The following is a 23,814-nucleotide window of genomic DNA, read 5'->3' on the forward strand; positions in this document are numbered from 1 at the left end:
TCCTTGAAAAGTGCTACTTTTATTGATGAGTCAATGGTTGAATAGTATTAGACCAACCTTATCCATCATATGCATTACATCAGTTAGCTTTCTGGCCTCAGGAAATGTGGGAGCAAGTGACCAAAACAGCTTCATTCACAGTTGTGCACACAAATCACCTGGATTACAGTCCAAACACATCACAGTTTAGTGATGGGTTATGAAATTTCATCATGGGATTTCAGGTATATTGGCTTAGAAATCTTCCTCAACTTTTCCTGTTGTCGAAATGTACGGCCTTGTTTATGGGCAAGACCCATAGGAGGCAGATGAATCTGGAAAAGAAAATCCCATCAGTTAGGTGCGAATGGAGAAACTACCAAAAAAAAAACCAAACCACCACCACCAACAAACAAAATCAAAACAAAAAAGTATATATACAGACTAGATTTCTTTGAGCTTTAAATACTTTTCTCACATTTTGGAGAGGGTAACTGCACTGTCTTAAACCAGGTTTTTAGATTTCTAGGCAGAGAACTTTCTGAAGAGTGATTAATAGCATGACTTTGAAGCCTTAAACGTTGCGTTTATTAAAATCCTATATATTTTAAGCTTTAGTAACTCTGTTCTGCAGTTTGAGATGTTGAAATATGACCGTTGGCAATACTCCAGAACAGCAAGACCCAGAAAACCCTATACATTTCTGAGTAGAATTCTTAAAGCTTTAGTTATACCCAGCTAGCAAGCCACAAAATAACGCCAAGCTGTATGTATTGAAAGACTGCCTTCTTATTGTCACAATTATATATACTATATTCAAATGCACACTCAATGTCATTGACTCTACAAGCAGAAGGCTCGATAGGTGACAGGTTTTTCTTTTGATTGACAAAGTCTTTATACTTTTTAAGACTGGGAGTAGGAGTCATGCAGCTATATCCCCCTATAAGCAACTGAAAAAATGTAGGTGTTACCAGTCAGATGCTATTGTTGCTGAAACTATCACCCTTTAAGACAGCTGTTTAGGTGCAAATAGTAGTAAAATTACTGACTAAACCAGCAACAGACATTTCTGGAATCTGAAAAACAACGATCATCCAGTTTATGTGAGAGTGATGATGTAGGACTGATCCTTTAAGATTTAGAAGCTGCTGCAGAACTTATGTTTTGATGCCCGTTTCTAGGAGCACAGCTTGCCAGATGTGCATTGTTGTTCTGTATACTGGAGCAAAAGAGTGAGCCATATATGAAAGAGATGCTAAAAATGCCTATTCTAGGCAAGCATCCGATGAAGATATAGATTAATTTGTACCATGACCAGCTTGATAATGAAACTATAGATGTGAAAATGCAAACTAATTAACAGGAGTAGGAAGGAAGTCTCTGTGGGATACAGCGTTAAGGTAATACAGACAGAAATGACTGGACAATGAGGAACCTATATTGCATGGTGCAATAGAAGATACTGTTACAACTTCCAGCAGTTTCACTAATCTAAGGCATGTTTTTCTCTAGGAACAGGTGAAAAGAATCAGCAAGATAGGAAGGTGTTTTTATAAGACCTGATTGATGTCAGGGAGAACAGTTATGAGTAGCATAGGCTATGAAAATTATTACATCTATGAGATGTAATGTAATGAAATATTTCGAGTCTGTTTTATTCTCTTTTAATTATGTGGAAAGATGATTAAATGGATTTGATTCTGTTACCATTTTTTTTCTATGAGTCATTGGTCAGTCAAGGCTGTCTAAATACTCTCAGTCCCTGGGAGTTTAACTGAGACAACTACATTTAGGTTTTGACTCCCTGAGTAGAAATTAGCCAGCTTAAAGCGAGAAAAGAAATGGAGAATGTTTCAATGTACAGTTAGCTTATTTGGTTCTGATTTAGCACAGTGTTTAAATACAAGCTTATCTAAAAATGCAGTGTGCTGACAGTAGTATGAACTTACGATTTTATTGTCAAGTGAGAACTAAGTGGGTACTGATGAAGTCTTTGTGAATAGATTTATACTCACAGGTCTTGGGTAGGGGATGTTATAATGAAGTCCAATTTCTATTCTTGCCTCACATTCTTCTATGCACTGCTTAATCAACTTTGGATCTGTTACCTAAGATAATTCAGAGTTAAAAAATACATATATATATATTTTTGTATAAGTACAACAACTAGCAGTTGGAAACTCAAGTGTAAATGATGTGGCACAGCCACATGACTTGCTTTTGGGCAGTCCCAAGGATATAATGATTTTATTTTGCACATCCATAAAATTAACATTACCATTTGCCATGACTCAATAGTTCTAGGCATTAAAGGCCTAGAGGCTGTCAGAACTGACAGTATGGTATGAAAGGAGGGTTTTACCCAAACATGGTATTTTATCTGTAGAAACAATACACGTGTAAACTACCATTACATCCATGGAAAAGCACACTCACCCATTCATCACACTGCAAGGTAGCTAGAGGAGAAAAAGAGACTCTTTGGGCTACATTCTGTTATCATTCCATTGAGAAAATCCCTTTGAAGTCAGAAATTTGGTGTTAATTAGGACTTAATTTTTATTTTTGCATCAGTGGAATTTAGTCCCACACTGAAATGGGATATAAAAGAGTATTATGACCTTGGATTACAAAAAGGACATCTGATTACCATGTAGTCAGTTTTGTCCCTTTTGAAAGAATTTTGAAATGTTGTCCTTAAGAAAAAATAAATGAGACTTTTATGAAAAGTGCCAATAATTGCTGCTTTGAAATGAGAAAAACAAGCATAAGATGCTACTGAGCACGGATTGCCTTTGCATGAGTAATGATACACTTTGCTAGCTTTCTAAAAGATCAAAAGGTGCTTCAATTACATGGGCAGTATCTTTGGAATTAACTTCTTTTTCTCAGAGTTTTTTAATGATAGCTCTAGACCTTTTAGCCTTCTATAGGAGTTAAAAGTCTGAAATGGTTTGAGTTTTCTTATTAAATTTCACCCCTGAAATAATAAACTATAACTCAAATATACCTTATAATGTGTTATACCAGCATTTCTGGTGAAGGAAATTTGGGGGAAATCATTCTTAAATTCATACCTCAGCATCCAGTCACTAAGAGAGTACAAATCACAAAAAAAGAATCATTCAGAAATTCAAATCTATAAGGACACCCACTTACATCTTTGTTTTTTCGGAACAATGTTTTGGCTTCTTTCTTAATGTAATCTTTCTCTTTAAGAGTTTCTTCTACCTGTCCTGATGCTGATTGCCATTTTTTGGCTATCCGGAATATCTTGCGGTAAAGGCCAAGAACTTCTTGTCGAGTAACTGGGGTCATCTAAAGAACAAACAAACAAAGAAAATAACACAAAAGTCCAAATGTATACATGAACACTTGTTGCTAAAAAGGCCACCAAACCTAGTTTTTCACACAGTTGAATTAGTGTAAAAATATTTCCACCATCTAAAGATCTGCTGAGTCTTATGAGAAGAACTGAAATAGCTGTAAGCAATAATGAGCTGATGAAAGCTGAAGACTTGGTCCATTAAAGCATTTAAACTAATACTTAAATCTGCCTCCATTCAAACAGCTTGAGCTCCTGCTCAAAGTTAAGCACCTGCTGTAGTGCTTTGCTGAATCAGAGTCCTGGTTCCAGAATGGCCAGATTTTGTTTCCTTGCTATTTTGCAACAGACATTGGGCAAGTCACTGAAACTCTTACCGAGCGTCCCCTTTTCTATTGTAACAATGCTGACCCTGTCTTTGCAAAGTGCCTTGAGACCTGTGAATAAAGTACGTGATAAAACCACTACAATATTGCTGGAAACCAGTTTTGGTGTCAGGTGCCGAGAAGCTTGTTCATGATACCATTACGGTATGTAGTAACGATTCAGCCGGAGTTTGATATGATGAAAAGGTGATGAAAGCAATGTTATTTAAGCACTGCAAGAGAGGCAGACTACCTGCAGATTTAGGAAAGTCCTGATTGTCTTGATTTTCAGAGAGCTAACTGCCTGCTGAGCCCCCTGAATCAGCCTCCAGGTGTGCTGGGAATCTTTATCAGAAATCAAAAGTGAAATCCTATTCTCATTCTACGTAAATGAGTACTTTGTCATGGAACTAGTGCCACGACTTCATCCCAGACCAGAAACATCCTGGAGACAAATGCACTGCTGGAGTAGCAAGACTGCTTCTTCCCCAGAGTCATATTCTACTCCACGTGGATTAGATTTGCTGAATCCATGACTTCTGCTTTAGGAATCATCAAAGGTACCTTACTGTCCAAAAGTAAAATGCAGCAGGACTGCGAAGTGAGTAAGTGTATGGGTACAATGAGGAACAAGTGTCAAGGAGAGGACATCTGAAGGTCTCAGGATCCATTTGCCAACCTGGAGCTCTGGTTACTGTGGCTAAAGCTACCCTGAAATCAGACCTATGTGCTGGGAATCGCTCCTCCGAAGTTTGGAACAGGGTAATTCAGCCTGAACTGTCCTCTGGAGGAAGCACTCTCTGCCTTAGTGGTACATGAAATCTGCAAAAACATTGACGACATGGATATTTTATCTCCCTGCAGTCTGTGGGAACTCGTGTTACTGTGGAAAGCACAAGAGCGTTTTAAATCAAGCCATACAGTTCTCAAGGGGCTGCAGCCGCTCTTGGGGTAATATTGCAGCACAGCCCTCCTGTCGCTTCACACATTCACATGATATTTCCCTTACTAAATTCGGTTACAGATGTTAACCTGAAGACCAGATTTGGCTCACAGTTCTTTTTGCTAAGAAAGCTAAACTTTTAACTCCTAGCCCTTTTTGTCTTAAGCATTGCCATGATCTAAAGAGTTGTTTCATGAACTCTGTTGTGGATCTGAAGAAGTATAGACATAAAACTATTTTTATCTGATTCTTAAGACAGAACATTTTTATATTCATATTTTAAAACATTTAACCAATCATATATTTTCCCCACATATAAAAATGATCCTTCCTACCCAGCACAAATTATTTCTAGCAAATGTTTAGGAAACATATCTGCAATAAAGATAGGTAGTCCCAACTCATCAAACACCTTGGAATGAATGCTTTGCTTTATCCACTCTACAGCTCCATTTCAGGCAAATAAATAAATAAATAAATAGTCATACACAAAGCTATGCATGCACTTGTATCTGAAAAATCATCGCTTCCCTCTGCTGAGTGCATTATTTTCCAGAGAATGAACAGCTCAGTTACGAGGGCTGACCTGGCACAAGCCGAGTCCCAGATCACGGCCTCACCTCCAGCCCCTCCTGGCCTCACCCCGCTGCTTTCATTCGAGGGTGTCACCTCTGGCGTTGCTGCTAATGCTCTTTGTTCCCTGATGACAGCTACTAAAAGGGAGTTCTGAACTGGAGAATTTGAGCTTAGGTTCTCATGTAATCCATAAAGCAAAAATAACAGGAATAATTTCAGGGGAAAATAAGTTTAGAATACAGGTTTAAACTCTGACCTATGCATCAGACAATTTCTGAGGCACAGCTCAGGGCCATGCATGCCCTTAGCTCGGAGCTGTAATCACACCTATTGCTTTTGGATTTTGTCTAAAAGTTTCAAACCAGCATTCTTTTTTTTTTTTTCCCATGGGTTGCTTCCGCTCCTCCACCTTTTATTTATTTTTTCCTTTCTTTCATTTCTCAGTGTTGGAATGGATACAGGGCTGCACAGCCCCTCATCGAGATACTGGCTGCAGTTTTGCATGGTTGCTTCTCCTTCCTGCATATGATAGATGATGTAGAACACATTAAGCAGATTTCCAGGTATACTCAGCAACCAGCTGCTCCCATAGGTGATTTTAGTCAACAATTTCTACATTACAGACCTGCTCATAAACCATTCCTGCAGAGATACATAAATGAAGGTGTAAGGAGCTCTCCACGCCCTCACTATCATGGGCAAGGATGAGAGTAAAGTGGATGACATTCAAAGCATGGGTCAGACTCTGATCTCAGAGTGTAAACATGGAGTAATGCCACTGAGAGAGCAAAATTATTTTCAACATGGAACATCGTAAAAGAAATTGAATTTATTTTCCTTGGTATAAACAGAGCCCACACAGCCAGAAACGTAAGTGACGGTACAAGTCATGTGTTAGGTGCAATTTCATCAAGTGACGCTACTTGTGTTAGTTTTGTGGGTGTGCAAAATGACGCTGAGTGGGACAGAAAGGAAGATAAGGGAAGCTTTCATGTCCTCTTACTTACTCATCTTGGCATTTAAATCATAATTATATTTCACATCTCTGGAATGCTAAGTGGATGTTACACCGCTTTCCCACTAACATTCATCTTGTGGTAGTCACACCCATTGTTTAACTTCTACCACCCTTCATTTCATGGCAGAATTCAGCCCACAGATGTTAACCACAGGCGTTTTTGTCCAGAAGTACAGGGCTATTGTATTAGCTGAGCAAATCTCAGGTGTTTACTGCAACAAAACAAACAGGGAGAGGTCAAAGGTAGGTCTGCATGCACAAACATATCAATGGGAAAAGTGGCACGCTGGTTTTGAGCTGTTTGCTAGAATTAAGCCTTTGGAAATAAGCCAAGCATTGGCTTCCAAGTAAGCATCTGCTGGATGCCGAGGCAGAGCTCTGACAATGCAGAGTTGTATCGTTCTTTTGATCTACATGCAAACCCCTGTTATCAACATGCAGATCAAGCACATGAAACATCCCATTGTATCCAAACCTGCAAAGGAGGCTTGAGCACTTAATGAGTTACTGCATGATGAAAATACAATTTTTTTTGTGTGTTAATTAAAACAAATAGTCCTTTAGACTATAAAATGCAATAGCAAGTTCTTCTTTCAGGAAACAAATACACATGCCTTTGGTTTTTTGGATGCTTTACACAAAAGTTCAATGATCTGAATAATCAGTGAAACACCTGTCTTCTTTTGCTGTTTGCAGGTTTGCATAGAATTTACATTAGAAGTTTATTTAAAAAATAAAAAAGGGAAGGAATCTGTCAGAGGCACTGTAAGGTGACCCCAACAGTGCAGAGTCAAAACGAAGATAGGACAGAGGGCAAGCTGCACGGATACCAAATACTCATATACGAGCAGCTAAATTAGAGCTGCTTCCCAGCGATGGATGCTTGGCTAAGAATGCATGTCCAGCACCTTCCTCCTACCTGCGCAGCTCCTCTGCTGAAGGTGTAAGTCTATTTTATTTCATCCTTTCAAGTCAGTTATTAGCTACTCAAGTTAAACATCAAATCTGCCAGCAGTGAGTGTATAAAGGATTGTAGGAAACAAAGGGTGAAAGTAATAGCCCATGGAGAAAAGAAGGATATTCTAAAACATTTTATCTCTTCTTTTACATCCCAGCTAACTAGGGCATGCATTAGTAACACACAGATGCTTAGTGCTGATGGTGAAACCACGTTTGCTCAGAGGAGAAGCAGGTCGAAAAGAACCCTGCGTGGAATCATTTGAAAAGCACATTTGAACTTCTCAGCTGTGACGTGTTTTATTTAGGACCAACACAACTTCTATTTGACAGCTAGGTTGCTACTGTCAAGGAGTCCTAAAGACACAATGACAAACTGCTGGGCTGATTGCTTATGGAAATAAGTAACATAACTCAAAAGCACAATGTAGTGACGTTATAATATAGAACATGATCAGCTTCAGCCCGTATGAGAATCTCTACCTCATATTTTCAAATGTACCCTTTGGCTAAGGTTTATTTGAAGAGACGCAAAAAACTGCATAGCTAAATTATACCACTTAGCTAAGCTAATGCAACAGATAATCAATCACTCATTTCACAGCTATCCACAGCAACTGCAGGTCAGTAATCCGTATTCATGTTTTGTGCAAGTTTGCCAAAGTAAGTCTTGTATGAACTCCTGTGATAGCTGTGCAGGTCACTACCTTCCAGAGATACTAAATTTCAAAATCCACTTTCCACAAAAGTCATTTAATCTTCTTCTACTCGAAGCAAAGACGTAGTGGCTTTTGACAGCTAGTTCACTGCACACATTTGACCACATGTGAATGCATTCTGTAGTTAGCAAAGCGGCAACTTTGTCTGATTTTCATTTTTGATTGAATATTTGTACCTTTTTTATTTTTTTGATTCGGACAAAACCAAATCACAGTGAAGCTTCAACCACAGCTAAACTATTCCATTCAATCACAGCTAAAATATTCCATGGTGAATAACAAACTAAACTTCACATGGTGAAAAACAAACTAAAATGAAAGATTGTATTCTTCCAAGATGACGTTACATTCTCACTTCTACCAGTGATGCAAAACCTTTACATTTCAAGAAATTTCTATTAAGGATTAATTTCATTTCAAGTATTTCTCATTGTTTCCATCTACTTGCTATGGTCATAAATCTAAGCAGATTTGGTGAAGAAGTTATTGAACCATGTTGTTCAGTAATGGGGAAGCAAGGTGACTTTCAAATGTTTTTACATTTTGTTATGCTAGTATCTTTCTGCTGGCAAACTGAAGCGATCTGAAACACTGAACACCTCTTAACTAGCCTAAGTCTTGTACTTACGCTGTTCAACAGCTGGGATGAGAACTCCGCCATTCTATTCATGCCTGGGATTTTTGACTGAACTTGGATCTGTTTTAAGCTTTCTCCTACATGGAGAAAGCTTAAAAGATTAAATGGCTTTCTCTCCACATAGAGCAGCCTTTTGATCAGAAAAAGGAAACCAAATGCAAAGAGAATATAATTATATAGTAAAAGGAACGGCTTGGATTTTATCACTGGTTTTCCCATATAATTTCAAGTAGGTGAAGGTGCAGAAAATTAGGATTCTATAACATTCTCTTCATTTGAATAAATGAAAATGGAAACCCTTAACTAGTTCCTTCAGATCACGGAGTTTTCATTCTCTTAGTCTGAGGCTGTTGAGGCATTATCTGGATTTTGCAGGACATACTCTCGCTCTGGGGGTGCCTCTTGTGCTTCAGTAGCCTCAGGAAGAAAATACAAATGCTGACTTAGACTGTGGAGAGGAGGATTTAAAGCAGAAAAAAATGCTTTAAATACTCACTAATTTTCTGTTAAAAGGCATATAGTTTCCAGGTAAATCCTAAAGCAATATGAACTTGTCTCTAGTGTCATGCAACCCCGTCACTCATAATTTCATAGATTTAGAAATGTTTTCTCCTCATATTTAGTTTTCTAGTAGTCATAAACAGAGAAAGAGGTTTTAATGCAGTGCAACAAATTTAGCAGAGAAAATAAAGTCTCAGCTATCCTTGGATGGCCTTACTTATATAATATTGATATACAAAAATACAGCAACATAGACATAAAACCCAGCATACGTTTACGCACCTTATTCATACATCGGCTTTAAGCCAAATGCAACTGAGTGTATGAATACAAGTATTTCCCAGCACTGGAACCGCTCCCAAACTTGAGAACAGGTATAAATATTAATGCTAGCAGAGCAACAATCCTCCCTGCCCCCTTTCTCCTTTCATTCCTTGGTGCATTTAATAAAACTCCTTTTGTGAACACTGTGCTTCAGTTTCCAAACACTGCTGTGCCAAGACTTCCATACATATGCTACTAAAGATTTTTAGTCACAATTTGAGAGCTATAAGGAGGATATATTTTGAAAAAAATATTTGTTTTTTGGAAATCAAGTGTACAAATTTCATTCAAATTCTCATGTTTTGCTAAGTCTCATCAGTATTTGCATTTGACTGTCCTGGGTTGGCACATGGCTTTGGGGGCCTTCTGCCTCATGGACTGCAGCTGGAGCACTGAAACACAGCTGGGCACAGTGACACCTGTCCGAGTGCCTTCATGTCTGTGGGAGAGGACACTCAGGGCAGGTGGCGTAAGGGATGGAGGACACCCTGGTCTATCTTGGACGTGACACTGCAGTCACTCCAGCACTCTGCAGGCAGCTGGGCAGGGGAGGAAGCAGCCACCTTCCCTGCCCTGCAGCCATGCTCCAAGGGGCAGGCAATGGCACTGCAGGCAAGTGCAGGGTGCTGTGGAGCTTGACTGTGCCTGGCACTGCCAGTGCTAAAATCACACGATCACAAAACGGTTCGGGCTGGAAGGGACCGTAAAGTTCCCACCCCCTGCCCTGGGCAGGGACACCTCCAACTCAGCCCCGACCGCTGCCAGGGCCGGGCCAGCCACAGCCACAAAATGGCGGCGGCAGCCCCCTCCCTCCCCGACCCGCCCGGCCGCCGGGGGGCGCTGCAGGCGGGGCACCCCCTGCCCCCTGCCGACTGGGGCGCAACCAACGCGTGCAGCGGGGGGGACAGCACTCCCAAACCTCCCCTTTCCCCCTCCCCCCCGCCTTCTCCCCCGCGCCTCCTTCCCCCCCTTCCCCTCCCCCTTTACCTCCACGCCGCGGCTCTCCGCCACCCCTCTCCGCACCCTCCCCGCGGCGGCTCGGCCCCTCTCCGCCCCCACGGCGCTCCGGCGGTGGGCTGCGCCTCGCCCTCCCTGCCCTCACCGTGCGTGCGGCGTCGGGCACGCAGCCTTACGTCGCGCCGCGCCGCCAGCTGACTGCTAGCCTCCCGGAAGTGATGCGGGGAGGGGGGAGGCCGGCCGCCTCGCCGGGAGCGCGGCGGTGAGTGAGGGAGCGGCGCCGCCGGGGGGGGGGGGGCGCCGAGACCGGGGGCTTCCGGGGGGCTCCGCACCGCCCCTCGGCCCCGCTCGGGCGCTGAGGGGGCTCCCCCCGGCCGCCTGCCCCTGCTGCCGGGGCGTCCCGCAGCCCCGGGGCTCGCAGCCCCAGCGCGGAGCGGCCCCGTCCCGAGCGCTTCGGGCCGGCAGGGCCCGGACCCGCGGGGCGCGTGAGGGGGTTGGGGGGGGAGGAGTGGGGCTGTCGGCTACGGGGCGGCTCTGCCCGGCTTTGTGCGGGCGGTCCGTGAGGCCCCTGACGTGCTGTTACCCGCCGGGCACCGGGGCAATGAAAGGCAGAGGGAGCGGACCGCGGAGGAGCCGGCTGCCCGGGCAGCCCTCGGTTGTTATTTTCCTTGTTTCAGCTTTTGCTCCCTCTCCTGAGCGCGTTTCGCTCCCCTCCTGTGCTCCTTCTGCCTGGGAGGGGTGGCGCGGGCCACTCGCTCTGCGGGGCTGTGCTGACGCTAACAGGCCGCTTGCAACAACTTCTGCATGGTCAGGGCTTGAAGCGAACGTTGGTTGAAGGGATGTGCCTGTCCTGTCAGCGCCCTGGTCGCTGGATCATCTTCTGAGCATCCTTTATGGAGTTAATGCTGCTGGTGTGCTGCCCTTCAAAGCGTTGTGTCGATAACTGAAGAGCCTGATGCCAAGTACTCAAATATACATTGATCCACAGCTGGTAACTTCTTTTTAAATGGTAACATCCACAGCGTAATTTACAGGGGTAACAGTGTCAGTGCTCTGAAGGGCTATAGCAGTACAGACAAAAAGCACAGAGCTGACTGAACCTTTACAAAACCTGTTGACAGGCCTCAGTGGTTGTTGGAGGTTTGTTGCACGCTCTGTCTTTTCTGGGAGAACAGTTGATCAAAAGATATCTCTTCTAAACACATTCTGATTAGCTGTGTGAGAGCCTCTTTGTCAAACAGTTAATGTGTGACTAAGGTATTAGTGTTTTAGTTGGGCTTGCAATGGACAGAGAGAAGGTCTGAGTGCTGGTGTTTCTTGGGCGCATCTGAAGTCTGCTGCTTGCTTTTCTGGTGTAAGCTACTCTTCAGAAGAGGAAACAGTCCCTTGATTAAGGCTGTGTGTGAAAGTAGGGAAATCTGCCTTCATGTTCTTGTGTATTCTGTAGTTTGTCTTTAAAATCTTGTACCTTCCCTGCACAGGCATTACCTAATGGTCTGTGGAAAACCTTCGTAGCCCTTTATGTGACAGGCAGCCTGAAGCCTAAAGCAAAGATTTTCTGCAGATCAGCAGGAAAAGGAGAGCTTGTGATCTGTGTTGAATTAGTTCAGATTAGTATAACTGGCTTTACAACCTTACTGCAAATATCAGCTCTTGTAATGATTTCTAAAATTCTGATTATTTCCTAATAGCAAGTTCTATGTGGACATGAATGGTTATCATCCTGAAACAATATTGCAGAACTCTTAATGGGGGAAACTTACAGCTGTGATACTGCTTGACTGCTCAGTGTGATGTTTTTGAAACTGCTTTCAGCTTGAGACTGATAACCTGCAACGTGATCTGTAATCTGCTCCTTTGAGGCTGAGTTAGGTGCCTTCTCTGCAGGGTTTCTTGCTTTATTTTGGAGTCAAACAGTGTCACGTTCATAGTAAGTTCTAGCCAATTTGTGTCAGCACTTCTTATAATTTGTTGATCTTGGAAATTCATTTTAATTATGTCTTGTTTCTGTTTAGCATTAAATAACATGAAAGAAAAAGATGATTTGGTGAATGAAGGCTGATTTTGCATCAAAACCCAGAACAGCTCTTTTGGAAGGCCTTAATTTAGTTATAGTAGAGTGTATTGAGGAAGAGAGGCTGCCAGAGCATTTGGTGGACTTCTAAGACAAAGGGACTTGTTCTGACAAATTTGTGTGCGGGTGAGGGGGAGGCTCAGTTCTGCTCATTTTTTTGGTTCACCTTAAGGACCAGGAAGAAAATTGTGTTATGTTGTGTGGATGTATACTGGGGCAGGGGAATAAGAAGTGGGCAGAAAGGAGGTGGAGGAATGAGGGATAGACATGACTACTCCAACACTTTGAGCCTTGTGAACTTGTATTTCCTCGTGGCAGAAAATGATGGTAGGGTGGTTTGGTATAAGCAGATGCAAGCTTGTGAGTCTGCAGGAATTTGAGTACCCCAGTACTGCTCAGAACTGTCCCACACTGTGGCACTCTCTTTTTTTTCTTGGGCATGGGGAAGTGTTCATCAGTGTAATTAATGTAGAGCCTTGGGGCGCTGTAAAACCCATCGTCCTGTTGTTTTGGCTGTTTGTGAGAACTTTCGAAGCGCAGGAACAGTGTCATTATTCCATTAGGCACGTGAGTCTGTAGTAATGAAGGGAACAGGAAAACTCCTCTGAGCAAGAAGAGACTGCAAAATCAGAGGTGTGGGATCTCAGAAAAACAGAGCTTTCTTTCATCCTCATCCTTAAAAATAAAAGAGGAGCGGAAGGTTGCCAGCCAGAACTTTTGGAGACTGAAAGCACAATTTGTAAACACTTGAGGGACTTGCTAGTCACGAGATAAGGGGGAACCCTCTAACAGCCTTCATCAGAATTCCCTGGCTGGGCTCCTTCTCTCTGGCTCTTTCTCCCTAGGGGTCTGCCTCTTATCTTGCTGGCTTCCTTTCCTTTATTGGCCTCTGACTAATAGGCTTTGTCTTGTGGTTACTGGAAGTCTAATAATTCCTTTTGTCTCTTCCCTCTTCCTCCTTTTAAAAATACTAGATTAAATGGCTGTAATGTTTTGCAGATTATCTATGTTGGTGACATGGATTAATTGTATACTTGACTCTAACTTACTCAGCAGTAATGACATAGTAGCTTGACTTGAAACAATGGTAATTTCATGGCGACTTGCATTAGCAAATGTTGCCTTTCTGGTAATGAGCCACCTGCAATTTACTGCCTGTAAACACAGGACACTTGTAAGCTGTCTGTGCTGGCTGTCTTGGTGTCTTCTGTACCATCAGTCCAGAAGCAGTCTCAAGCACGTTGTGTGAAGCACTCGGCTCAGTCAGCTATCTTTTTTTTTTTTTTTTTTTTAAGCTCTAGTTTGAGTCCGGTAATTACAGATCTGGGTTGAAGCCTTCCCAGGGAATGATCAGAAAATCCAAGGCTTGCGGACGTGCTCGCATTGTTTGCTTCCACCTCAGCTTCCCCCTTGCATGAAAAGGTTTTGAGGAGCTGCACAGCAGTCAGTAACTGGCCGTCAGCAAGAGGCTGGAGCACCCCGGGGTGTTGGTGGTTGGCAAAGCAGAGGGGAGCTTGCTTTGTCCTACCCCAGTGCCGTGTCCTTTGTGATGACATAAGGAGCTTCTCCCTGTTACAGGTAGCTGTGGTGTGATGCTTCTACGTTCTGATTTCAGTGTTGACCAGACCAGAGGAAATACAGGGAGAGGAGGTGAATGAAAGCTTCGTGCCCTAAAGGTAATGTGAGAACAAGGCTGCTTAGACTCGGTACGTGCATGTTTTATCCCTGTCTGGGGGGACAGCTCTCAGGTCAAATGAAGGAAGCAGAGAATCGAGATTTTATTTAATTGTAATTCTTCTTTATGTGAAGAGTGATGGTTAGGGGACGACTTAGTTGTATTAAAGAACCCTTTCATGGAGGTAGGAGTACTGTAGAGAAACTAACAAAGGTATAGGTGGTAAGGCAGGATTCCAGTAAACAGAACGAGCTGTGATAATCTTCTGGTGTCTCAGAAAGAATAGTTATAAATGCTGTTCTGTCTGTGACATCTGTTTTGTGAAAGACAAAACTTACTTAGCAAAATGTGAGAATGCTGTTACTGACCTTCTGTCACAGTTTTTTATTCCCAAAAAGTCAGGCTGCTGAAGATGGTATGACAGTCATAGTTATTCGTTGTCTCACTTTTCCTACTTAGTGTCTGTGGTTTTTTTAAACCAAAACGATTTTTGTGCTCCTGAAAAATACCAGTCTTATTTTTGCATCCAAGTAGTAGCAGCAAGTGACAGTTTTCATTTCTTACTCTGAATTTTTTTAGCGTAACGCAGCTTCTCCTTTTGCAGTTTTGAAACGTCTAATGCTGTCAGTCTTTTGTTTTAAAGTGAGAGGGAGAAAATCATCCTAGCACCTAATGGATATAGGAGGCGTGTGTAGCTTAGTAATAGACTCATAAATCCAAATGTCCTAGAACTTGGTCATATGCTGACTGTTCAGTATTTTCAGTACAAATGAGTCTGTGCAGAGATCCTTAAGTACTTTGGGTCAGCACTTAAATGGGTGGTCTAAAAATGCCAAAGGTCTGATATGTGAAGTATACCAGCTTCAAGCATGGTTGCCTGGGCCTGGAGTTAGTGATTATATTTCTTACAAGACACAAAGATAGATACCTATAAGCCTTGACAATTTTCTTAAGCAAATTGTTACTGAGCGAAATCAAGGGTAAGTCAAAATTTATTTGAAGTGTGTTGGTCAAAGCTGCCACCGGACTTGCAAAGAAGAGCTGAGAGTCTTTGTTGTAACTGATGACCAAGTTGAAGTATTCAAAGGATCTACTTTGAAGGTGTTGATACAGTTAGCATCTAAATAGTGCTGCATCCTTCGTGCAGTGTGAAGTGCCCTGTAATAGGGAAATCAGAACTAAGGTCTCTGCGGGTGGCTTTGTGTATTTTCTGCTTTAAAAACTACAGCTGGAGTTTTAAAAATACAAGCACATGCTCTTAATGTGCTTTTAGATTTCAGTTAGCTTTAGGCCTTTCACTTAGCACAATTCTTTGTACGTAACTTAAATATTATTCCAATATTTACATGGTCGGCTGGTCATGAAGTTCCTACACAGCTGTATGAAATGAGTGATTCTTCTGGCTGGCAGCCCGTAAACTACATTACACTTTACCAAGAAGGCTGGCGGTGCTTCTGTAAACGTCTTGTGAGCATCTGATGCCAGAAGTGACCTCAGGAGATGGTCTGGCTCTCGTCTCTGGGCCTGTCCCTGCTCTGGCCTGGTGGGTGGGTGTGTGGTTCGAGGTTCTCATGGCTGCCTTGAGACATGCTGGAGGTGGGACACTGCTGACCAGAGCTGCTAGGAGGGCTTTCTGCTTGTGTGTGGTTCATGTAGTTTTCTTTGTTGTTGTGAGCAGTGGGAAATAGAAAGTTACTTGTTACATCACTTTTAAGCATATCTCATTATTACAGGAGTCACTTATTAGCTACCCGAATTACATTTGCTCAACATACCATATGGAGGTACCTCAGCTGCTTCAGGATGAAGTCTGCCAGCCGAACGTGGAGCAAAAGAAAATCCATACACACTAAACTCAGTTTAAAAGAAAATGTTTTTCCATTGCAGAGTGCGTTGTAGACTGAGGTCTCAAAGTTATTCTGGTTTGGCTGCAGGACAGTCGCAGATTTCTGTAATTTACAGAATTGACTGAGGCAGAATAAAGTAAATATTTGTACCACAGCAACTCTCAGATGTTTACAGCGCAATGCGTCTGTGTCAGATATCTGAGGATCACGGTTCCTGTTGGTTCCCTAAGCTGCAGCTTTGCTGTAGCGAGATGAGCTGGCTGTGTCGGAGCACAAAGGAGCTCTTGCCCTGGCGTGTGCTGCTTCAGTGATTCATAACACGTATCAAAGTGTTAAAGGTCTGTCATGCTGTGCAGAAGTTATGGTGAACCCTGGAAAAATGAGGAAGGAATATTGTTTTACAATCTTTTGCATGTTAAAGGAAAAAAGAAATCATTAAATGATGATTTGCTTTCCTTGTAAGTGCTGGACCTTGAAAGTTATATGAATTTTGGCAGGGAAGCGAGGGGAGGTTGATGGTTTCAGTAGATGGTCATGAACTGCTCGGTGACTGAATCTTTGTTTTTTGAAATTGGTAGATTCCAGCTCCTCCAGGTTTGAGTTACTTGCAGTGGAATACATGAGTTTGCTTGTGTAGAAGTATGTAAATTTTGTACTAGGTGGGAAATTGGATGGAATCTGCTATGGGATCTGAGTTCAGCTTTCCTGAAAATTGGTGGTGTCACCTCGAGTGGCTGCAACCTTTGACTGTCTTAACTTCCCCACTGTGCGTTGTCTTGCTCATAGCCTCAGTAGACTCCTAAAAACAAGTACTGCTGCTCTGTAAATTAGTTCATTAACTTATTTACATTACAGAACCACCTGGAGGCACCCTTCCAAGATTATACACTATTTAACTAACTGGACTTGGGTTTGCTCTGTGAAAATACAATAATCCTAACAAATCATTCCACCCACCTAATAAAATAGGATGAAGGATGTAGTAGGAAAGGATTTAAAACTTTTAATGGGGCTAAGTGGAAAAGACAATGAAAAATAATCAGCATGTAAGGTATTGTGTGGTTAGAGAATGTAAAAGAAAGGGAGGGATTCAAGCATGATGCCTGTGTGTTGAAAAAGCTGTTTAAGGAATGTGCCTTCCACGAGCAAATGTAGTGAAGTACCTTTCCCTTCTCTTTCCCTATCACTTCTCACATTATTATTCATTTTTTCTTAAGCTAACCTCATACAATTAGCTGCACACAGCGAGCTACAGATCTGAAACATCTGTCCCAGTGTTTTCAGGCTTTTTTTTTTTCCCCATTGTGAACATGAAATGTTTTTATGCCCTGTGTCTTAGCAGGGTGCTCGTAGAGAGTGCAGAGAGTGGGTTTCTCCTGCTTGGTCTTGAACGGAAGGATCTCCGGTGACGTCTCGGGGCTGGATGTGAAGTGACAGCGCACGGCGTTGAGGTGTGGTTGTTAAAGGGGTTCTGGCCTGTATGCTGGGTGCTGTAGGGCTTGTCCAAGGCTGTGTTTGGAGGCTTGGTGGTAGCTCTGGCTCTTGGCGCTGAGAGCTGGCCCTTGACTGCCATTTAGCCTTCTGCCAGGTGGCAGCCAGAACACCACGTGGTCCCCTATGTCTGTGTGAGTGCCTTCTGCTCTGATACAGGTGTGGTTTGCAGAGGCAAACCTTGTCCAGTCTGGTCACATTTCTAAATACTGCGCTCTGATTCCAAAGCTCAAAGCAAGGCTCACCAGAAATGGTTTGTTAACCTGATTTGGGACAGGTCAGCAGCGTTCCCATCGGGATTCCCCCCAAGCCATAACTTGGCTCTAGTTCATTGACAGCTGCTGGACCTGCAGGAAGCCTGACTAACTCTCAATTCTTTTTTTTAACTAGTTGCAGCGGGACTTTCTTGCTTTTAGACTTCCTCTTGAGTAGTTTTGCATGGAGGTCCTTCTGCAGCAGAGATGCAGAGCAGATGTGTTACAGCCTCGTGCTGGCGCGCTGCTCGGTTAGGGATGCAGCGAGGGGAGTTCGGGGCTTCTGAAAAAACATCACATGTCCGTCGTGCCTTTGTCCGGGTGCTCGGGCTGAGGTAGTTTCACTGCAGGCTATGGCTTGGAATGAGCAGTTCCCATAATGTGATGGCTTTGGTAGAAGCTTTGTTCATGCTTTAATGTTTACTCACCAAGTGTGTAAATGCAGGGCATGTGCAATGTTGATCCTGCTGAAGAGGGAGACAATACTGCTAACTCTTCACTGATTCCACACAGGAAAAAAAAAAAAAACAAAGAACTTTGCCTTTAGTAAGTGCACTACCAGCTCTTGCTCCTTGAAAAGCAGCTGAGGACCAGCGTTCAGGCAGCAGCAGCCTCAGGGCTGCGGCGTTTCTGTAGCGTGATCCTCTGGGTGCCAGTGTTCGGGAGAGCGCAGCTCACAGCAGGGAGCCAGGCACAGGTGCAGGAGGAAGGCAGGCGAGCCAAACAAGGGTCCTGGGGATGCTGAGGGCTTGCTTATTTTCCCTACAGACTGCTGCATGGGGTTGGTAACGAACGAGGGAGGCTGTTTGAGTTGCTGTAGCCTGATTCTTGTCTCATGCCAGCCAGGGGAGATGCTGTGTGACCACGGCACTGAGCCCTGCCTCTGGAGCCTCACCCAAGCACCAAACTCAGACCCGTGCAGGAGAGTGGTGATGCTGCTCCCCACCCCGCTGCATTCATCTCCCATGACTTAGGCTGGAGTCACTCACAGCATCGCTGTGCTGTGATGACCTTTAAATACAGGCTTGAAGAGCTCCTTGTGTGTTTTCAGCTAACTCATACTAACTTTTTATTCTGCGCCCTGTAATTGTGTTGTCACAGAAGTTTAGGCTTGCCGCTTATATTAAAAAAAAATAAAGTGAAATGGACAGCTTGGTAGAATAAAAATTATAACAACAGGGGAAGAATTGTGGCTGGCAGTTCTGGCAGATGTTAAAATCCCTGGCTCTTGACTGTGTATCTACAGGTCAGCCAATGTGGAAACTACTTCAAACAACCTGGAAAACGTTTGGCTCTTGTGGAGTGGGGCTGAACTCCATCAGCTTCAGCTGCCTTTGAACCTGCAGTACGCGTCAGCTTCCAGTAAGGGCTGTAGTCTGCTGGAAATGTGGAATTGGTGGGTCAGAGGCGTCTTCCAGAGAAATACCGATCTGTTTGAGGAGCAGTTAGTTTGTTGCATGAAGTTGCCATGACAATGCTGTTTTAAAATGAGAAGTGGGAGATGCTGCCTCTCCGCTGTCTCAGCAGGCCCCTGGGGAAGGAGGCTGCATGGTGCCCTGTTCTGCCCGTCTCTCCTTTGCTCCCCAGGTGATTTATAAAAGGAATTATTTAGTTGCAGGAGGCCAGAAAAATATTAACAGAGAGGTGCCAGATGTAGAATTTGATTACATTCAAGGGTTTGTGGGAAGCTGTGTTCACACAGAAACCTGAGTTGGTACTTGTGTTGTGCAGGGTGGCCTCTTCGGGAGGAGCATGGTCTGAAAGAGCTGGGGGCTGCTGCTGGTATGAAGGGGGTCTTTGGAGGCAGAGGGTGTGAACCCACAGGGAATGGGCTGTTTGGAATGCCAGCCTCAAAGACAGTCTAAGAAGGATTCAGTGAGGTGTGTTTTTGCGCTGTGGTGTGTATTACAGCCAGAAGTACCACCCCACTGTTCCCTGCTGCTCTCAAAGCTTTTGGCTGCCTGTTTCCCTGGCTTGCCCCTTTTATAACAGCCTTGGCTTTGTAACAGCCAACTAGGTTTTATTCTTGTTTGCTCAACATATCTGAGTATAGGACTTGAGTTTGGGGAAAACTCAGGTGATCTGGAGAATGGCACGTGCAATAAGAACCACTCCTGTGGCTGACTTTCTACACCCATTCCCTGCTCTGCACTGAGGAAGGCACTGAAGCAGCTAATGTTCCCCCTCGTTTCCCAACAAGAATGTCTCATGTAAAAAGTCAGCGTGCAGAAAGGCAGCTTTTGATCACCTTCCTGCTCTCTAGATGTACTGAGAGCTGTAAAAACAAGCATTTTGGTGGTAGTGTGACTGAGCAGAGGAGCTTTGCCGTAGCTTTCTTGTTTTTAGCTTTTTTCCTCGATCAGGTACAAACAGAAGTGTTGTCAAAGTGCTGTGGTTGTAGCCCATGCTATACAAACCAGACGTACCTTTGTCTGTCGTCATCTCTTCAGAGCTTCTTACTTATATTAACAGAGCTGGGAACTTCAGAGAAGTGAAGCTGAGCCAACTGGACTGAACATGGGAAAACAAACATGGAAAAAAATGCGCTAGAGAATGAAAAAAGAGTTACTTTCTAGACCCAAATCATGCTTTGCTAGGTAGCAGCTGTCTGGCATTCTCAGATTAAACAGCTGCTTGGCTAACATGCAGTGGCAGTGATAGTATGGCCTCTGGTTTGCCATGAGCACATGAAATGAGGAATTAACACTGCCCTGCTGAAAGCCATAAAGCTGTCCGGAAGTGTGTGTTTGCTTTTAACAAACATTTGAACTTGTCTGTTATATTCAGTAGCTGATCTGTGCTTTCTATAATAACACATAGTGGCGTTAGTGCTACTTAGTAAGTCCAAAACTGAGGTAGTTTTGTAAAATGACTCTCTTAACAAACAGAATTGGGCTCTACAAGGTTTTATTAAATGCATAGTCACTACTGAGCAATTTGGTGTGTTTTATGGTTTTTGTAGTCTCTTCTAAATGTAAAGATTTGTGCGGTCCTTTTGTTTTTACAGTGTTCCATGTGGAACCCAGGGGACCTGAAGGAGGCTGCAAAAGCTAGTGGAATGATTCCCTGTGTAGCTGAAGCTATGTAAGTAGAAGTTTGCTTACAAGGTCAGTGGCACAGCATCAACTGTTAGAACAGCGATTGCTTCTGGTTCAGCAGTTGCAATGATCCTCTTGTGCCTCCCCTATGGAAAGCTTTGTGTGTCTGTTCAGAGCTGGAAAAAGATGGGGCACCCATGATACTGTTCCCTACACTCTGCTATTTTAGAAGTCATGCCTCCTTGCCCACAGAAGGTAAATAATGCACAGTGAAATTCTGTGAAATTCTTAAAGGCTCTGCCCGATTATTTGCAAAACATTGAGGCTTGGTTAAACTCCGGCAAATGTTGTCTTTGCCTTAGCTACTGAACCCCTACTTGGGAAGGGATTTAATGTGTGGCTGAGCTGTGTCCCCTTTTGTTATGCAGTTTCATAACCCTGTCTTTGAAGTCTTCTTGAATGTATGTATGTTTTTTTTCCTGTTTCTTGATACTTGATACTTTTTGAAACTTGCTGTAAATACCTTGTGATGCAACCCTTTATTAAACAGCATAATGCTTGGCGGTGTTTTGTTATTCTATGAACATAACCAATAATTTCTATTACTACAATAATGTTAGTCATTGAAGAAAAATACTGCATAACTTAAATATCCCCTTCACATTTTCACTTCTGCTAACTCTCCCCCACTGCAGTTCTGGTGTTTTCAGTTGAGCCACGGTGTGCTGCGTGTGACAGGGTTGTTACTGAGTCACTTTGTTGTGCTCCCTTCAAACCTTGGGTTATGTCTGATCTGGTCACTTGAAAATATTGGATAAAAACCAATTGCTTTGCAGCACTTGAAAAAAGAAAAAGAAAGAAAAAAAGAACAAAAACAATCAACCCAAGCATTAGCAAGGTCTCTCCCATCTCCTCTAGATTTTGTGTTTAATGTAGTGGGTGATACAGTTGTACATACCCTTTGTTCTTGGAGGGTGGCTTTCCTTTAGCTGGCAGCAGTTACCAGCACTAGTCTTCTTGTGTTTCCAGTTGCTTACTCCCTTCTAGAAAGGAATAGAGAACATCATTGTTGATCTCTGCTTAGCAGTTCCTGTTCTGGGGAAGATGGCCTCATGGGCATCTCGGTGATTCATATTTACTGTAGGTTATTACTCAATACTTGTCTGAGTAACCAGACTTTTCTGGGAGTACTGCCTCCTGTAGCGCTGAGTGTGTTCCAGTGCTAGCCCTGGATTTTGATCTTTAATACAAGAATGGCAAAACTGCCAATCAGTGCTTCCTTTTTTTTTTTTTTGCACTGACAAGTTGTATAAGCATGTTACAGTAATTTTGCTCTTAAGAACTGATTGTTTTGGGAATTGGTGCTTTGCCACCAGTCCAGTATAACCTTTGTATCACATAACAAAAGAACTTTATACTTGAAGTTCCCAATCCAGCTGGGAGAAATATGTCTGCACGTCCTTGTGCTAACTTCAGCGTAATCGGTGTGACCTAGACATGACATTTGCTTTGCTCTACAGTTAAATGAGTAGCTCTGTTTGCTTTCAGGAAAGTGTTTTTTTTTTTTTTTAATGCCTGTTGAACACTGAGTTCCGTGCAGCTCCCGATGCTGCAATCAGATCCTTTCTCCATCCTTCCTTAACAAAAGATTTGAGTTCTCCCACTTGTTTCTATCTCCTTCCGAGGCTCTTACTGCTTTCACGGCTTGAAACCTGAGTCATGTAGGAAGCGGAGGTGACTAGTAAGTGAAGTGGATCCAGCAAAAGCATTTTATAAAAGGGTAACTGATGGAGCGCCAAAAGACTTGTCTCTTACAAATCCAGATAAATTGACAAAGTGCCAGCGGATGCACCGTGACTTTTTTTTAGCGGCTTTTGCTATTTTGGGGGTGGAGTGCTTCAAAGTACACATGGCACACGGCATCAAGTTTCAGGTAGTAGAAAAGTGAGGAATTAAAGCAACTGTACTTGAGTATCTTCTGGTGTGTTTGAGCAGGATTGTGCTGTGAAAATCTCAGTCAGGTGGAGAAAGGAGGATCTCCATCGCTGCAAGGTAGAGCGATGCTAGCAGAGCTCTGGCAGTGGCAGCTCGGGAGCAGCAGCAGCCTCTGTAAGGCAGGTAGGCTGGGGTGTAGGAAACTTGTCTGTTTAGAGGGGTGCACTGCAGGGGACTCGCTTAACTTGCACTCCCTGGGTTAACGTTATTGTACTCTCCAGTGGGTTTCAGAAACAGCAGTGAGGACACTTCCTCAAGTATGGGTGTTAATAATGCTGACTGACCTTCCCTCTGTCTTCTCATGGCAGCAAACAACAGCAAAACTCCCGTTTCCTCATACTGATGATGTCACTTTATAGATTTCAATGTTAGATTATTGTTATTAATACAAGCTGTTGTTAGGAAGCGTGGCAGCATGAATCACTTTTGTTAGGCAAGTGTGTGGACAGAGCTTTTAAGTTAGTCTTGCAAACTCTCTTTCTTTTTTCAGATCTAAGTCTGGATTACTAAAGTGAATTGGCTTAATCTGTCCATTGTGCTGCATGCGATTTGACATCTACCAGCTGCTTTAGAAGAAAGTACCATTAATAGGCAGCTCTTCTTTAACCTGCCCATAGGGAAAAGCTGTTCCTAATCCACAACAGCTAGCAATTGCTGTTATATCTTTGACCAGAAAATTTTATAAACTGTCTAAACTCTGCTTTAAGCTCTGTTGCTAGCTTTTAGATTTTTTTTTTTATTCTTTTACTTGCAGGCTGCACTTTAAAGAAAAACTTAGCCAAATTAGTGCCAGTTGCTTTTGAGAAGCTGATAGAAGAGCAAGAGTTAGTGTAGAATTAGCATTTGATTTCTGATTAATTTAAAGAAAAAAAGAAGGAAGGCTGATATGCCTAATAATACCCTATTTTGTTTTGGTGTAATGAAGAAATGACTGGTGCAGACTGAAGAAGGCAATGTTCCTCAGACATGATAGCAAGGAACCAGTGCCAGGCTGCAGTCTGCAATTCACAGAGTTGTGAAATACCAAGGAACCGGGAAATTCTTATGGGTTAGGTGAACATGCATATTTTAATGAACCATCTGAATACAAATTAATAAGGAATTATTCTCGACTAGGTTAGATTGAACTCTATTTG

At 43.0% G+C, this 23,814-nt stretch overlaps 2 protein-coding genes across 17 annotated transcripts in view; one reads left to right on the top strand and one right to left on the bottom strand.

Moving 5' to 3' along the window:
* LYRM1 (LYR motif containing 1) lies at positions 1-10,595 on the bottom strand. Of its 2 annotated transcripts, none has more exons than XM_035548653.2 (4): positions 10,450-10,595; positions 3,142-3,300; positions 1,998-2,090; positions 1-314 (listed from the first exon to the last, which is right to left on the bottom strand). In XM_035548653.2, the coding sequence occupies exons 2-4, from the start codon at positions 3,298-3,300 to the stop codon at positions 198-200; spliced, it is 369 nt and encodes a 122-aa protein (XP_035404546.1). In that variant the 5' UTR covers positions 10,450-10,595; the 3' UTR covers positions 1-197. The 2 variants fall into 2 exon arrangements, with proteins under 2 accessions (XP_035404546.1, XP_035404545.1); XM_035548652.2 differs by having other exon boundaries at positions 10,335-10,475.
* The window catches only part of DCUN1D3 (defective in cullin neddylation 1 domain containing 3), a 19,653-nt gene continuing 6,286 nt past the window's right edge, over positions 10,448-23,814 (top strand). The window contains exons 1-4 of one of the 15 annotated variants that reach the window (XM_035548648.2): positions 10,502-10,566; positions 13,957-14,054; positions 20,653-20,729; positions 22,679-22,801. The gene's annotated coding sequence lies outside the window, so the exon portion shown is untranslated. Of the gene's footprint in view, positions 10,567-13,956; positions 14,085-17,242; positions 17,352-18,896; positions 19,233-20,652; positions 20,939-22,678; positions 22,802-23,814 lie in introns of those variants that run through there. The other 14 variants (XM_050713756.1, XM_050713760.1, XM_035548642.2 and 11 more) reach the window with 14 other exon arrangements.

This window comes from Cygnus atratus, chromosome 15, assembly GCF_013377495.2.
Source record: "Cygnus atratus isolate AKBS03 ecotype Queensland, Australia chromosome 15, CAtr_DNAZoo_HiC_assembly, whole genome shotgun sequence".
Taxonomy (NCBI): domain Eukaryota; kingdom Metazoa; phylum Chordata; class Aves; order Anseriformes; family Anatidae; genus Cygnus; species Cygnus atratus.